The sequence below is a fragment of the Lynx canadensis genome, chromosome D1 (genome assembly GCF_007474595.2).
Source record: "Lynx canadensis isolate LIC74 chromosome D1, mLynCan4.pri.v2, whole genome shotgun sequence".
NCBI classification, from domain to species: domain Eukaryota; kingdom Metazoa; phylum Chordata; class Mammalia; order Carnivora; family Felidae; genus Lynx; species Lynx canadensis.
Window position 1 is genome coordinate 66728995 of NC_044312.2, and position 18292 is coordinate 66747286.

Here is an 18292-nt window from a genome sequence, read left to right on the forward strand (position 1 = left end):
AATAGGTAAATCTATAAAGATATAAAGATTATTGCCTAATGGTAGAGAGGAATGGTTTTGGTGGAAAATGGGGAGTGACTACTAATGGGTATGGGTATTTCTATTTGGCATAATGAAAACAATCTGATATTATGTAGTGAAAATGGTTGCACAACTCTGTGGATATGCTAAAAACCACTGAATGGTGCACTTATTGAGTTTTATGGTGTGTGAAATATAACTCAATATAGCCGTTTTTTAAAAAGAGAAGATTCTATAGTATAGCAGTTACATTAATGGTTACTGTTTGTGAGAGACAGTGAATGGAACAGTGTTTCTGGGTGTTAACAATGCTCTAATTCTGGTTATACAAGTTTGTTTACTTTATAAAAATTCGTCAAGTGGCACACTTTCATTTTTGTGTCTTCTATCTTGATAAAAGGTTTACTTTTAAAACAAACAAAGAGACAGATACATACCAACAGGTGGACCTGCTGGCACAACACATTTCTTTTCCACTCGTGAAGCAGGAGGCGCATTCTGGTTCTTAGCAAGATTTTCCTGTATTAATTCCTGTACCCGAGTTTCATTAATTTTTGGGAAAGGCAGAATATGAACTCGCAAGTGGGATCCTTCTGTTGGGCGTGGAACTTTCTGGAATGCCATATGAGGGTTAGGATTCTCCTGCAATATCAAACAGGTAAAATTAGTCAGAAGTTGAAATACCAATGGAAGATTGCCAGGCAGAGAGTGGGAGCTCAAAGGGACAAAAACTGAAATCAGACAGATGAGTGATTATATAAACATTCAGATACATGCCATAAAAGAGAGTACCAGAATCTTCTTAGGGGATCTATCAGCAGCATCTGATAATATAGCTGATCACTCAAACTCCTTTTCTATGAATACTTTCTCCATGTGGTTTCTAGGTCTTCTTGCTACATCTTTGTCTATTTTTTTATCTGCCTAATCTCTTAACTATGTAAAAACACCAGGGCTCAGACTTCGGGCCTCTTTTCTATCTACACTTATTTCCTTGGGGACAACTTCCATTCTCAATATTTCAACCATAAAAACACCAATGATCCATAAATTCTTTCCTCCAACTGAGCTTTCTCCTGAACGCCATATACGTATATTCAACTGCCTGTGCAGAGTATTTCCATTTGGATTTAAAATAACTTCTTGAGTCACCTGGGTGGCTCAGTCGGTTAAGCATCTGCCTTCGGCTCAGGTCATGATCTCATGGTTCGTGAGTTCAAGCCCCACATGGGGCTTTGCAATGACAGTGCAGAGCCTGCTTGGGAGTCTCTCTCCCTCTCTCTCTGCCCTTCCCCTGCTTGTGCTCTCTCCCTCTCTCTCTGAGTGAATAAACTTAAAAAATTAAAAAAAAAAAAAACTTCTTAAATAGACGTCCAAATGGCGCAATTACTCTTCCCCTCCTCCAAATCTGCTTTCTATAGTCTTCTCCACTTCAGTAAATGGCATATTTATTTTTCCTCTCAGGTGAAATGCTTAGCTATCTGTAATGCCTTTCTCCAACATTCAATCATCCATTCCTCTGCAAACTTTTTGGACTTTGCCTTTCAAATATGTTCCTAATCTGACCATTTTTCAACAACCCTATGGTTCAAGGCAACATCTCTATATTACCACAGAACAACAGTCTCCTGACTGGTCTCTCTGCTTCCATCCTCATTCCCTCCCTCCCTCTATTCTTAATACTGCAGACAGAGTGATCTAGTTAAAAGTATGTCAAACTATCACCTCAATACTCTGTTCATTCAAGTAGCTCTTTATCTTACTCAGAGTAAAATCCAAAGTTCCTAAAATAATTTACAAGGCCCCACAAGATCTGGCTTTCCTATAGGACTGTCCTGCTACTGTTTTCTTTCATTCTGCTCTAGCTACCCAGGCCTTCTTGTTCCAGCCTCAAGGCCTTTGCACTTAACTGTTACTTCTGCCTATCTTCCTACAATTTCAACAGCATCCTTTATTCCTTCCTGCATTTCTTTGCTCAAATGCTACCTTTCTTGCCCACCTTATCTAAAGTTATACCAATACACTCCCTATCCCTCTTATTATATGTTCCTCTTTAGCACTTACCATCTTCCCACATATTATAAATTTTATTTAACTTGCTTATTGTCTACCCTTCTCTTACTAAAATGAAGCTCCGTGAGGGCCAACATTTCAGCCAATCAGAAAAATATTCTTTGCCCTCTGCTGTATACCTGTTGCATCTAGAAACTGCCTGGCACATAGCAGGCACCCTAAACTACTTCCCACTATTTCATAATAAGTGGGACACAATGTTGAACACATACTAGGATTGCAATAATTGAAGTAAATATATCAGCTAATATTTTCATAGATCCTTAGGGCTGGCATAAATTTTTATCTTGCCACCCAGTTAAGGAGGATTATATTTCGAACACCACAGGTAGAATGGAATTCATCTTTTAATAACGTTCTCTAGGGAAAGATGTTTCACTGCCATTCTTAGACCAATTCTAGCATTTATTATCCTTTGCAACCAGAAAATTCCCTTTTCTTCTTGAACCTGTTATTTGTGTTGTAGATTAAGCTCAATACTACCCTATACTTTCTCCAGACAGTTAAAATGGATATCTGTCATCATCTACTAGAGCTACTCCCCACAATTCTTTATGGTTATATGGTCCAGACTCAGATAAAGAAAAGGTTCAGCCATGGCAGATGACATAGGTAGCATATCTCAGCAACACAATAATAATTAATACTCTTTTAAGTGTAAAAAAGCCTGAGTTCTAGTTTTTGTTCGACTCATGTGTGATGCTGGGAAAATAACTTTGCCTGAGGGACATCTTACAAGGTTCCTGAGAAGGTGAAATTAGTTATAAAATTTGTTCTTGCCAAAGTAACCCTTATATGCACTTTGTGTTTTCCCTTTGCATTGTTAGCAAAGGCAGGGGAAAATACATAAATAAATTCCTATGCCAAGTCTTCATGATCACCACTTTCTAAACTATATGCTGAAAAAATTGTTCTAAAATTATGCTTGGATTAACACCAACATCACTGGTCTATAGTTTCTGCAACTGTCCTTTTCAAAAGTAGTATGCTTGTTTTTGTTTTTCTGTTCTTTAGTCACAATGTCTAAGATATCTTCTCAAAGTTACAAATATCAATTTTCTAAAACTCACTGGCAGATTTTTTTTTTCAGGCTGGAAAGGTAATTCATGTGGATTTTGAGGTCAGAATCAGAATCATTTAAGTACAGTCTTCATTACTTCTGTTTCTATTTATACTTATTTTCTTTATAATAAAATAAAAACTTAAAATATATTTTCCATGATGTAAATAATATTCATTGTAACAAATGTTAAAACATGGAAAAATAGAATTAAAAAATACATCTTCTTAGTTATCTTTCCTAACTATATTTTATCTCTCTCTTACTATATATTCTTTTATCTTGTTCCGAAAATGACTTAAGGTCATTTAGAAAAATAAAGATACACATATTATTTCTACTTAAAATCCTGCAATGTATAAGTTCATCCTAAACCTTATATGGAAGAATAAAGATACAAAAATAGTCAAGGCAATTCTGAAGAAGATTAAGTGGAGAAGTCAAAGTTCCAAGATCTCAAAACTTACCTAAGCCTATAATAATAAATCTAGTATGGCAACTGGTATTAGTGAAGGGTTAAAAAGGCTAATGGAATAAAGGCCCAGAAACAGGACTATGTGTGAAAACGTGATAGAGACAGGTGACACTACGATTCACAGGGAATGGTTGGACAATTCAATGAGACAGGTAGTACAACAAAGTATTTTTAGTGCCTGGTCTGTGATGCCAGACCTTCTGGGTTAAATTCCAGCTTAGCCACTTATTGGTAGTGTGACCTGGTACGGTGTCAATTCACTCACCACTTGTGTTTTAGTTTCCTCACCTGTAATCTAGATAATGGTACAGTACCTACTTCATAAGGTTCTTGAGAGGACAAAATGAGTTGTTACAGGAAAACTTTTAGTGCCTGTGTGCACTCACGTGTGCACACACATACACACTTTCCCAGAAAATATGAAAGCTGTTTTCTAAAAATTTAGAGTACATTCATGTAAAAAATATTTATTCACTGCATATTCTATAGCATGACACCATACCTCTAAAACTCAAACCATGTCTTTCTCCCACGAATCCCATCATATCACCAGCTACTTACCTTTTAACAACAACAACAAAAATCATAGTCAATAAGAGTTAAAACAGAAATAACTTATTAAAGAAAAGATATTGCTATTAGTCATCAGTAGTGTCATTCTTCTCATAAGCAATATGAAATATTATAAACCAAATCTATAGAATTAAGATTAAAAAGCATTTTTAATCATTTTAAAACAAAGCTCAAAGATGAGGCTATCCTGCAGTTGTATAGACATTATACATAAAATTCATATTATGGGATAAAGTTACAAAATTATAACATATTCAATTGTGTTCAGAAGATGCAAAAAAGGCTCATGCCTGTGAATCAAAGTGCTTGTTTTTTCTGGATGCTGTGTCTGTATACTGCTGCCCTCTAACGGGCACTGTGGTAAATATAAAGAAATACATTTGCTACTTTACACCCAATTTGGTCACATAATGGCTTTCAAGAAGACAGAAGAAATGAGAGGAAATTTAAGGCTCACTGAACTCTGCATATTCTTAGAAACATCTGCTCTTACTTGGAACTTCAGCTGCATTTGGACTGTTCCCTTGAAGATTACTGAGCTCATTAAAAACCGCAGCCTAATTTTGTTGTTGAATATCCTTGTGGAAACAAGGAAATTCATTATTTTCAATAGAAGAAAGAAGCTGCCAAATTTTCATCTTTGATTGCAGAGAAATGCAAATATAAATTAATAACCAAGAATTCAGGCCACTAAACACTATGGTGAACATGGTAACAATTTTGTTCAAGGCAGCCAAGATGAACTGCCCACAAAAGCCAGCAAAATGCACTATTGTTTAGAGGGAATTTTAAAATTAGATAATGGTTTTCAAGAAATGGGCTCTGTAATCCTGCTTTGAGAATGTATGATAGTAATGGGAGGTACAATGATTTTCTCAGACTTGAAAAAATGACACACATACCATCTGGTCTGGAAACATGGATTTTTCTTTTTTTTTTTTGGCAAGCGAAATGAGAATATGCCTAGGGCTTATGGAAAACAAGGCTGAGAATGCACTTCGAATAAAAGCAAAGCAAGCAAAATAAAACAAAAAGCCCCAAACCCTACTGGAAATACAAAGTAGGCAACATTGGGGAAAACAATTTCTTCCTACACGTTGGTCTCAGCAGTGAATGACAAATCGATGTGACCTTGTTAGTGGCTACCAAGTTTCCCATATTAATTTAGGTATTTAATAATTATTTAATGTGCACCAATTATTATAGAGCCATGTGGGAGAGCAAGTTACACAAAACCTTCCGAACACAGCTGAAATCAATACTATCACTGGACTAAGTCATTAAACACTGACAAAATATAACTGGACTTTTTAGGGTTGCCTAGTTGTGCATACAATATTGATGAAAGGAAACATTCTCAACTTTCCATCCTCACAGGACTTTCAATGATCACCCAGATGAATTAAAGCTGCATCCTTAACACAAATAAGTTTGGTGTATGACTTTAATACCTAATATGCTGATTCCCCTAATCCAGGGTTTCTGTACCATGGCAATTTTAACATTTTGAGCTAGATATTTCTTTGTTTGGATGGGGAAGTAGTGGGTGTCTTGTAAATTTGTAAATTGTAAGATGTTTAGAAGCATCCCTAGCATCTGCCTACCAGATGCCACTAGGACACCCTCCTCAGCTGTGACAAACAGAAATGTCTCCAGATGTTGCCAAATTTCTGGAAGGGAGGGGTTACCCCTGCTGAGAACCACTGCTCTAATTCATAATTCTAGATGGAGGTTTCATATTCTAAGACAAGTACTCTTTTCACAAGTGCCAAGAGAGGACGCATCAACTAGGTAAGAGGCCCATACTTTCGCTCACCTGCTGACATGCAAATTAAAACTATAAGATACCACCGCATACTTATGAGAATGGCTAAAAACAAAATAAGACCAAACAAACAAACAAACAAACCTGAGGATACAAATGTTGGTAAAGATGCAGAACAAATGTAACTCATATATGTCTGGTGGGAATGCAAAATGGTATAGACTTTTGGGAAAATAGTCTGGCAGTTTATTATAAAGTTTACATTTTGTTACCATATATCCCAGCATCCTACTTCTAAATATTTACCCAAGAGAAGTGAAAATTTATGTTCACACAAAACCTGTGCAAATGTTCTAGTGGTTTTGTTCATAATTGCCACAATTGCCCTTCAGTTGGTTAATAGATAAACAGAAGTTTGAGGCATCCATGCAATGGACTACTACTCAACAATGAAAAGGAATAAACAACTGATCTATGCAGCATAAAGGAATCTGAAATGCAGTATGCTAAGTGAAAGAAACCAAATTCAAAAAGCTACATACTGACATTACAGAAAAGGCAAAAACTAAAGAGACAGAAAACAGATCAGTTATTAAGAGTTTGAGGTGGTACGAGGAAGTGATTATAACAAGGAAAGGAATTTAGGGGGGTTGTCAAAAATGTTCTGTCCTTACTGTAGTGGTGATGGATTATACAGCTTCATTCATTTGTTAATATCTACAGTACATTTTGATGTTTTTTTTTTTAATATTTATTTTTGAGACAGAGCATGAGCAGGGGAGGGGCAGAGAGAGAGGGAGACACAGAATCGGAAGCAGGCTCCAGGCTCTGAGGTGTCAGCACAGAGCCCAATGCAGAGCTTGAACTCACGGACTGTGAGATCATGACCTGAGCCGAAGTTGGATGCTTAACCGACTGAGCCACCCAGGCGCCCCTAGAGTACATTTTAAAAAAGGTACATATTACTACATGTAAATTATCTCACAGTAAACGTGACTTAAAAATGAACAAATAGATCAGATAAGGGAGAAGTCTGATTTTTATGCTTTGGGGATCTCATTTCATCACAATAATCTAAGTAAGCTGTTTATGTTTTGACTTTTTAAGACTAAAGATGATCACAGTATTTTACATCCTTCCTATAACAACAACAAAATCCTTTTATTCACAGTTGGCAAAGAGATAATAACATCAGTGTAGATTAAATTTGCATGGTAGTGAAATTAACTTTATGTTGAAATGTAAAGGGTATAGACTTTATGTGATTTATAATGGATATTCCTGTATTTGGACTTTGTTCTCCCATTAGGATTTTAAAACCTATTCACTGCAATGCTAGGCAATGAAACATCCATGAGGCACAAATAGAAATCTCATATTATTCTATAAGAAGGTCCAAGTCTTCTCATTTTTCCTTTAACTTTTAAGAAAACTATCAAACAAATTACACAGTCTAGCAAATATTTATATACCATTGCAGATGCAAAACAAATTAGAAAAACTGCACTATGTAAAACAGTAAAATACATATCCAACTGATTCCTTGATGCCTTGGAATGGAGGTTTTCTAAATTTCTTGTCTTGGCCTATCTTAACATTCTCATTTTGTGTACAGTCAGTGGTCCTTTATTAGTATATATGAGAATCACAGAGATAGAGCCAGTAAGTAGTTAAATGTGCTGTCATATAGACATGGGAGATTCTGAAAGCCAAAGTGAGCAGACCCAGATCCAGTATTATCAATTGGGAATGGAAAGAAAAGCTGTATAGTGAATGGCCAATAATCTTCATGGTATAAACCTTGCCAATGCTTACACAATTTGTCTCTAATGGAGTTATTCCCTTCCTGCTCCTTCATGTCTCCTTCCCATTCCTGTCCTGTACCTAAGTCACCAAATTATTTCCTTAATTATTTAAGAAGCTCCAGAAAGTTAAAAGAGCACCCAAACACTGTTACAATCCATCCTACTCACGTCTCCTCATATTCTCACACACCAAAAAGCAATACAAGGGAGTAGTGAGAAGAAACAGAAATTAAGGTTCGTTTTTGAGGTACTTCAAAGGGAAATGAAGCAGAGAGAGTAGGCACACATACCAGACTTCACTGCAACAAAGTATTTACAAACATCTAAGTGGAATCACCAGGTCTCAATTCTAACCCAATAATAAGGAAACAGCCAAATTATATGGTTGGTTCTTGCTGACCAAAAGGGAATTTAGAATGTGATAAAAAAAAAAAAAAAAAAACTGACTAGTTAAAAATAGAACCATCTGGATTATTTTCCTTGCATTGAGACCATTCTTCCTCCCTCCCCTCAACTTCCTGCATGACCCAAGAAAGTAACTTTACCATCATACTCTGCCTTTTAACTTTGTAACATATTTACTTCAGGAATGTTGGGACCATGTGGAGTTTAGAATCTTACAACTAGACAGAATCTCAGAAAGTCTGAGGACAATCCATGGGGATATTCTGAAATTCTCACTCATCACGTAGATATATCCTCTTTCGAAGGATACTATGGGAATCATGTACCTAGAAAATGCCTGGTGCTAGCAGACGCTTAATAAATACATACTGAAAGAATGGAATGGATCAAATTAAATGGAATAGGATTAGATTGGGGGAGAAAAGCTCAATAAGGGCTCAAGAAATGCAGAGTACATTTGAAGGGTGATTTCCATCTCTGACCTAGTCATACAAGTCCCTCATGATGATCACTTTAAAAGTACTGTTTTTAAAGGATAGGTGTTGATGTGGGGGAACAAAAGCAAAAAGAAAACAATTAAATTTCCTTACTACTAACAGCCCATTGACAAGTTCTTGAAACAGGCAGAGTGACCTTCCTCTAGGAACTCAGCTGCCTCCATGCTGACACTTTGCTAAGGGCAAAAGGCAATCTTAGCCTGACCCCTCAGGATCCTGTGAGTCTACCTCAAACATATAGAAATTCCTTTGGAAGCTTCCTTTATCTCTATCCACCAAGATGTATATTGGCAATCATACTCGAAGCATAAGGCCTACTGATACACATCTGAAAGGTCTCATGACTGAGTTTTTACTAAACAGTAATAAATGACATTTTCTTAACAATAGCTAGCCCCCAACAGGGTCCTGGAAACCTTGTTTTCAAAATTCCTTGGAGGCTTGTGCTATCCCTAACCCCCTCCCCACCTAAAAGTATATAATCAGTCACCTGTCACAACCTCAGTGCAGCTCTTTCTGTGCATGGGTCCTATTGTTCCCGTGCTTTAATAAAAACACCTTTGTGCACCAAAGATGTTTCAAGAATTCTTTCTTGGCCCTTGGCTCTGCACCCCACCACCCAAACCACATCAGCCGTCGTCTGTGTTTTCCATTTACCTTTAATAATCTATAAAAATTAGCTGCTTGTGCCCACCCTGCACTGGTCCCTCGCAGACTGGGAGTGCTCCAGGATGGGGAGTACTGGTGCTGGGGCCTTACCCCCAGGGCGGCAGTGGGCAGGAGCCTGCAGCTGGAGCACTGGGAGAGATTTGGAGCACAAAAGGACAGATTTCCTCTCTTGCGGGAATAAGACGCTCTACTGGACACCCATGCCTCAGTGTGTTTACTCAAAAAAAAAAAAAAAGATGGTTTCATCACCCAGCAAGCAGAAATCACCATCTCTGCATTGGTCAAGAACATGGATGCCAACATGGATATTGTCTACAAGGATATGGTCACCAAGATGCAGCAGATCACTGTTTAGCAAAATAATGTCCCAGACTTCTAATGTGAAAAAAGATATGATTATTTTGGAGAACAGTGAGTTTTCAGCCCTCAGAGCAGAATATGAGAAAATAAACCTTGAACTACATTGGTTAAAACAACCAAGTAACGGATGAAGTGATCAAAGTCTGAACAGATAACCAAATTAGGCTTCGTTCCAGAAAAGAGCAGAGTGAAAGAAATGTGTTCGCTGAAATGAAAGGAAGCTGCTGGAAATGAGGACAGAGATGGTGACACTGCATGCCCAGCAAGATAGAGCTGTCACCAAGACAGGCAGGAAGATAGACACTGAGGTTACCAGCCTCAAAACCATGCTGGACATCGCAGAAGCTTGGTAACATTAAATATTTAGCAGGGTCTGGATTCACCTAATAGTAGCTCTGGGATTTTATTGCCTGTGGATATAATAAAGTGTCTATTTAAAGAGAAAAAAAAGAATGTATAATTATTACTTATTTTATTGCAGTTTTCAGTCTTGTGTCAGCTTAGTACAAGCTATGTATCATAAAATTTAAGTTCTAGGATGGCAAGAAGGGAAATTACTTTGTTTTTGCATCAAAGTGACTTGGCACACTCCCTTACATACACACTGTGTACTCAGTCATGTAATAGAGACAAACCTGTGTCAGAACCCCATCTCTGGTCACTTACAGGCTACAAAATTCTGCAGTTCTGGAATAGTCTTGTAAAGATCTAAGAAATAAACATTCAATTATTCAAGGGATCAGTTCCAAAATCTCAAACACTGATATCCATTTGATGTTTTGCTATTTTTTGAAATCCATCAATAAATCACTCCTAGTAGCCAAGAAAAAAGACTTTCTACCTTTGGTTTCCCACATATCAATAACTGCCCTATTTATCTCACAGGGTCATTTCCAAGATCAAATGAGAAAGTATGTTAAAGTGCTTTAAAATGACAAGGTATAAAGTCAGTCATTGAAAATATTACTATTTTTCAAGTTGGAGATAAGCCAGTCTAATGGAGGGAAAGAAAATAGGTTTAGGGATTGGATAATTGAAAGTTTCTGAATTTAAAATCTGGATTCAATCACTTAATAGCCATATGATCCTGAGCCAATGATCCTCAGTAAAATGGGGGTAATGACACCTATCTTAATGTTGTTGTTATGAAGATTAGAGATGATGTATGTAAGGTGCTTAATCCCATGTCTGGTACATTGTGTTAAGCATTCAATATTTATTATTATTATTACAGTCAATCAATAGAAATTTCTCATGTGGTCATGCTCTATATGAGTTCTACACAGCCGTCATAAATGGTGAACACCAGCACAGAACACACATTTTTCTTCTGACAGAATTCTTTTTTTTTTAAATTTTAGCATACTAACCAAGAAATAGATTTAGTATACTGGACACAGTTATATGTGGAGTTTAGGGTATTAGTCAAAGGGATAAATTTTAAAATAACTTCAGAAACAAAATTCATAAATAATTGAATAACATGAAACAAAGAAACACAATTTAGCATTCTTGTTTTTATCCAATTGGGTCTCAGATTTCAAATGGGTGTGACAAAGCACTGACTAATGACCCACTGTCCAAAAACACCCACCTATTCAAGTAATTAAGTTAAACAATACTAGGATACCGATCACAAATCCTTCTTCACTGTATTTTCTGAAAAATATTATCTTCCCTCAACTCTCCCCTGGAAGACCATACTTCCCGTTTACTTTCCTTTTCTTAGTAAAAGGATTAAACTCTGCAAGGCTTCACAGGTAGGAAGAATGACTAGTAATCATTAGGCAAAATCCATTTTTCTGCATGCATGTAATGACACTGTCATCTTAGGATCTCTTTTGTTTTGGTATCCAGGCGATTACTTCACACTTTATCACATCCCACTCTTTAGAATTTATTGCATTTCTTCTATACACAGGGAATATTTCCACCCTTGAGTTTCTGTGCTCACTTGACAATTTGGTTTCTTCCTTTCAGCTTTTCACTCCCTGTCTGCTCAAAACAATACAACTCAATTTTCCTGATCCAGATGACAATCACTGGACCACACTAAGCAGAGCACATTGGTCAATTCTAGTTCTGGTCTCCAATGAGTTTAATCTTTATGTCTTAAAAATGCACAATATGCTCTTAAGAAGACAGGGACCTAAATGAAAATCCAATGAGGGCACATAACAAATTGGGAAACTGTGACTGAGGTGTTTTCATAATATAGTTGATTAACAGGAAAATCACTTTGAAAAATGAGGTCTGTTTTGATGCACATAGCTTATAACTTATAATCCTAAAGGTTTTAAGTCAGAGCAAAAAGATTATTACTAGAAAGATGTAGTTTCTTTAAACAAAATAATTACACACTTTTAAAATTAATGACTGTCTAAATAAATATACTTACTTACATTTTTGAACAGTTGCTCGGCAAGTTCTCTGACATGCTTTATTATCTTCACTGGGTTATTTTCTTCAACCTTAATTCGCTCTACTTCAAAAGCTACCAACTTGGAAAAAGAATCAAATGGCAAAACATCAACTCCAAAACTGGTAAATTAGAAAACAGTATGATAATTTCATACAATTTGCAAACCAAAAAGCATCTAAAACATACGTTACTATTAAAACAAAATATTTTACATTTTACTGCATTTCACCTCTATTCTAAAGTTACAGAGTTGATTGAGTCCTTGGATGGTCTGGTGGTCTCTCCCTGATTATTCAGGGCCTTATTTCTTCTTGGGGAAGAAACTGAGAGAGACCCACTCATTCTCCAGGCCTCATTCATAAAATGCTCTCAGAGAATTTCAGACAGTCAGGAAGTCTCCAACATTTCCCTAGCTTACAAAACATGAACCAAATGTTCAAGTCAGGTCACTCAGACTTTAGTTCTAGCTCTTCTGACAGTGATTTGGAACAAGTCACTAAAACTCCCTGAGCTTCAGTCTCTTCATCTCTAAAATCAGATGGAAAAACAAAATGATCTGTGGACTCCTTCTAGTTCTTACAATATATAACTCTAATCCATTTCCCCATGAAACTAATTTACTGGGAGAACTGTGTTTTAAAAAATTTTTCTTTAATGTTTATTTTATTTTTGAGACAGAGGGAGACAGAGCATGGATGGGGGAGGGTCAGAGAGAGAGGGAGACACAGAATCTGAAGCAGGCTCCAGGCTCTAAGCTGTCAGCACAGAGCCCAACGCGGGGCTCGAACTCACAGACCATGAGATCATGACCTGAGCCGAAGTCAGAAGCTCAACCGACTGAGCCACCCAGGCGCCCCAAGAGAACTGTGTGAATATATCCACTTGCGAGTGGAGAAAAGAGTACAAAAAGGAAAAAAATGGGAAGAAGGATAAATAGATGAATGATTTCTTTAAAAAGGGTATAAGATTTTTCCTTCTAGAAACTAACAGATTCACTGGAACAGACAACATATAAAACTCTGTTCTAGGACAGGATTCAGAAAGATTGTCAAACAAAGACAAACATTCCTTTCCTTCTAACAGGCCTATTTGATTGGAGTGTGGGGACCAGACAACACACAATGCAGGCCGTCTCTCAAAGGCTCATTAAGTCTTGGGTATGGTAGGCTACCCTGGGTTCAATGAAAACAAGGATCCCTTTCCTAGGAGCAAATGTTATTTTCCTTTAAAAGCACATTCAAGCAAATGAAATGGTCCAAGACGGGTGGAAAGAGGGGGATGCTTGGGTGGCTCAGTCAGTTGAGTGTCCGACTCTTGATTTCTGCTCTGGTCATGATCCCAGGATTGTGGGCTCAAGTCCCACGTTGGGCTTCATGCTGAGCATGGAGCCTGTTTAGAGTCTCTCTCTCTCACTCTCTCTCTCTCTCTTTCTCTCTCCCCCTGCCTCTTTCCTCTGCTTACACAGCTCTCTCTAAAAACAATCAAACAAACAAACAACAACAAAAAAACAGGGGTAAGGAGAAATTACTTAGATCTGGTATCTCATTCGTTCTACGCCTTTGACTGAAATATACATAAGAACAACTGGCTTTCAAGTAACAACATCAATTAGACACTAAAAATTGTAACTGTAGGCAGAACACAGAACTGGATGACCACTCAGGGGAGATTCAGTAGGAATCAGTCCTTGTCTTACCATTATTTCCAATGTATATAAAGGTGTATAATAAAAGGTAAGTTGCCATATAAAGTTAGAGACCTAAAATAAAGCTTAATGCAGACTAAGTGGCTCTCAAAGTCACTTATTCTAGGAAAGTTTGGAGGAGGTGGTGAGATAAGAGCAGAGTATGAGAAATGGGAGGTCATGATTAGATTGAAAAGTAGAGGGAGGATACTCTAGGCAAGGGAAGGATTTACAAAAACAGTGAGAGGCTGTGGCAAGCAAGTTTTCTGCAAGTAATCAATCTGACTTACTAGCTGTGATAATGCTGCCAGAAGGAGTTACTAAGAGAATTAGATAGAAAAAAAAAAGGGAATATATAAACTGATGTAACTATTCAAAATGCTTCAGAGATTAATAAAATATGGGGACTAGAAAGGATCTTAGAGAGCATCTAATTTAACTCCATAAAACATTATATATAGATTACTTAATTCAGGATCTAACAGCTGATATACATTAGTATTAGATAGTCAATGATCCATCATATTAAATGTTGGTATTAGGGAATCAGTGATTAGTAACTGATTAGAAAGAATTGCTCACCACAGGGCAATCTCTCCTAAGTCTTCATATGCTTTGTGTTATTAACTGAAGTATTTAGTGAAGGTCTCCATACTCAGAACTTAACATGTGCCTCTTCTTTCATTCTTTTCTGTGATTACTTAACTATCTTTACAGAAAATAAAAGATCGCTCTCTGAACTGAGGATCTTTAACAACTTGAGTCCTATCTTCTCTATACACAATAAAATGACCTGTGGCAAAATATAATCACTATTACTATTCTCCACTATCTTGGGTGCCAGGAGTGTTTTCCTTTTACAGACTTCAAGAAACCTCTAGATTTATTGGTTCCAATACAGTGTTCTTTTAGAAAATGAAATGGGAATAATATTCATTGTTCTATCCACCAGAATGAGCTGCTATAAACGTAGCTAAATGATAAATGGAAAATGTACTAAAATAAATCAAACTAACACAAAATAGCATCCTTATTTTGAGTCACATTTGTCTTAATTTTCCCTTTACAAGGCCAATTCCTTGAAGACAGAGACAAAATCTGTCTTCCATACATTTAAGATCTCCTACAGGAGACAAACAAATGTTGATTATTGATTAATAAGAATGCCATTAAGCCAAGCTATGGTTCTATGACACTAATAGACTAAATGTAACTGTAGTTTGAAATCACATATCTATATATTAAACTTAGACTTTTATCTCTATGAAACTGATAAAGGAATCACTGTATTATTGCCTTTAAAAATAAGTTTTTGGGGTGCCAGGTGGCTCAGTCATTTAAGCATCTGACTCTTGATCCAGGCTCAAGCCATCTGCCCTTCCCCCGCTTGTGTTTTTTCTTTCTCTCTCAAATAAATACACAAACTTATAAAATAAGAGTTCTATTTATATAACCACTGTTACTTTTTCAAAAATATTTTAATGAACTATTTAAATTCAGGTGTTCAAGATGTTTATGTACTTCTGTAACATCCTATATTTTTCTAATTTTCCAGTCCACATTATAAATACCAAGATTTAATAAGCATAATAATAAATAACATTTGGATTATTTGGTATTTAATTTATAATATATTTAGGATTTTGATTAAAACACTTGTCCACTTTTAACTACTGGTCCAATTTTGTCTGTAAATATGCATTAATTTGATAAGAACTATACCTCATCAAAGAGATCACAGGATCTATAGGGTGGACCTCTTTCTGAAACAAAACCTGCAAATGCCATTCCATTGAGCACTTTAGTGAGGAAATCATTCTCAACCAAACCACGCTGCCCCAAGAAAGCTGTCTGTAAAGAAAGAAAAATTGAAATGACTATCTTATCACTTAGTAATAGATGAATTGTCAAAACAAAAATAGAAAGATCAACACCTGAATAAGTATCTTTATGTATAAATGTGTTATAAGATACATTCTCTCAAAAAGGGCTTTTGATACTAGAAATACTACATGTATTGGAAAAAATAAAAATGGGTCTGTCTATAAAGCAGGAGGAGAAACAAAAAATTAACACTCAATTTTAAAAGAAAAACCAACTTAAAATTAACAAACTCTAAAGACAAACATGTCAGTTCCATAGCGTTATTAAAAATTACCATAAAATCACACAAAGCAGAGATTGAAGAATGACCTTCGTTTAACAAACTAAGGTCAAAATACAAGGCTAGAAAAAGACAACCAAGTTGTTTCATTAAATGAGAGGCTACATTTCAGACAGATACAGCATTTTGGTACTGTATCATCTTACCTTGTGAAAATGTATTACCGGTTCTGCATGAATTCTTATAAGTTGTAGGCATGATCTATATCCTTGGAAAAGTTGTGCAAATAATCTAAGAAAAACTGCACGTACTTCTTTATCCTGAAAATATAAGAAGAAACAAGTTAGGTAAATGAAATTTCTTTAAAAAAATGCAATATCACAAAGACAAAAAGTTGAAAAGAATCTGAGAGGTTATTTAATAAATCTGTCTGTGCTTCCTACACATAAGTCTTATTTGTGGCAGCCTTGAGTGGTGGGCATCTAGCCCATTCTATTGTTGAACAGAGTAAGCTATTAAATAGTTCTTTTTACAAGTGAACCAAACAAAGCTTGCCTCCTAGTGTATCCAATTTTCCTCTTGGAAAAAAGTCACAAAGTCTAACCCTTTCACCATGTTAGAGAAGGACATATTTCCCAATCATTTGATTTTTACAACCATCAAAAGAATTACAGTCACAAATATAAAAGAAAATAATCTCAAAAGACTATATTTTAAAAGCTTATGAAATTCTTCCAAAGTTTATCCAATTTATAAAAATCTATTCCTATATTAATAAGGTATGACTTAAAACTATGTTTTGATAATTCAGGTTTTAATAAAATCATAGTTTTAGAACTATAAGGAAACTTACAGATTTATTTGGTCAACCCTTTATTTAATGGATGGAAATGCTAAAGAATGCTTAAGTAACTTATCAAAGGTGTCCAGTTCTATAAGGCTTCTTCTTGGCCATAAAGCTCAACTCTAAGAAATGCAATGGGCAAAATTTAAAAGGAGACTGTATTATATACTAACTCTTCCATGGCTTCTAATCGAAACTATTTTCTTCCACTCACTCTTCAAACTTGATTCTCTCATTGTCAACAATATGTGTATCCATTTTTTATAAGCTTCCCCCTTTTATCCTTGCCTGACCCTTTCGATTTGATACTTGGCATAGTTTTCCAAGTCATAACCTATGTTCTGATTTTTTATCCCACACTTACTCTTGCCTCTCAGGGCAACAGTCTCAACTCTACTCCCTCCAGGTCAATGTGCCACCTGTGGCTCCTCAGAGAGCAGGTCACAAGATCAGTCAGTGACAGTTCTAAATCAGTACACTTTTTACAAGGCTGTCCATCTGACTCTCACTATATTCAGCTTCTTTAACAGCCATACAAATAAAAGTACAGCTCTGTTTAAAAGCATCAAATTTAAATATTAAATTTCTTACCAGCATTTTTGAATGGGATAAAGCTGTTCGTGGAGGGGGAAAAGCATGATCTGCTACTTCCAAATCTGGGTGTAGAATCTAAAGCAAAGAAATTTGATTATATACAAAATCTTAATACCAGTAAAAGCTATTAATTAACCTACTTGGAGCATTAAGATGAAAAAGTATCAGTACATGAATTACAATATATTTCCCTCTATGAAACACAATGCAATTAGCTGAGGCAGCTCTGCATGTACTATTGTGGAAAGATCTCTAAGATAAAATATTTGATGAAGAAACATATTCTAAAAAAACACACACAAGTAGGGTCTCATTTATTTGAAAATAAAACAAACCTTAAACTGTATATACACACACACCGATTAAATATACAAAATGAAAATGTAAAGTTCTGAAAGAATATATACTAAACTATAAAATATTAGTTACCTCTGGGAAGGGAACAGACTAGGGCAGAGTGATTTGTCTATATAGTTGAAAATGTTAAGCAAGCATCTGTTTTTAGGTTTATTAATGTACTTAAAATTAATTAATTAACTGAAATACTGAGGGGAAAGGGAATAGCTGATGAACCTCACAGTCGAGAGGGGGTAAAAATATAATGCAATGTGCAAGTACTACAAATATATGTAGAAAAATATATGAAACATAAAGTACAATTAATTCAACCTAGAGAAAGCTAAAAAAAAGGGTAATATTTGAGTTAGGCTTCAAAGAAAAACAGGTTGGGGAGCAGGTAGGTAAGAAAGATCTATGAGGGACTTAACACAGAGAAAAAGATGAAATTGCATTAGTAGGCAGTAAATTTTTGTCTTTACAGAATCATTTCCAAATACTCAGGTTTTGGTAGTATACTTATAATTGATGACAAGACCCATAAAAATACTTAAAAATGACGCTGAAATATTGACAATATTTATAACCAATAACCCAATCATTAC

At 35.9% G+C, this 18292-nt stretch overlaps 1 protein-coding gene across 3 annotated transcripts in view; it reads right to left on the reverse strand.

Moving 5' to 3' along the window:
* The window catches only part of SBF2 (SET binding factor 2), a 500238-nt gene that overhangs the window by 199479 nt on the left and 282467 nt on the right, over positions 1 to 18292 (reverse strand). For all 3 annotated transcript variants that reach the window (XM_030330868.1, XM_032594814.1, XM_030330866.1), the window contains exons 10-14: positions 17349 to 17426; positions 16120 to 16233; positions 15532 to 15660; positions 12106 to 12204; positions 459 to 663 (exon numbers count right to left, since the gene is read on the reverse strand). In XM_030330868.1, coding sequence (XP_030186728.1) covers positions 459 to 663; positions 12106 to 12204; positions 15532 to 15660; positions 16120 to 16233; positions 17349 to 17426 — 625 coding nt within the window. The remainder of the gene's footprint in view (positions 1 to 458; positions 664 to 12105; positions 12205 to 15531; positions 15661 to 16119; positions 16234 to 17348; positions 17427 to 18292) is intronic.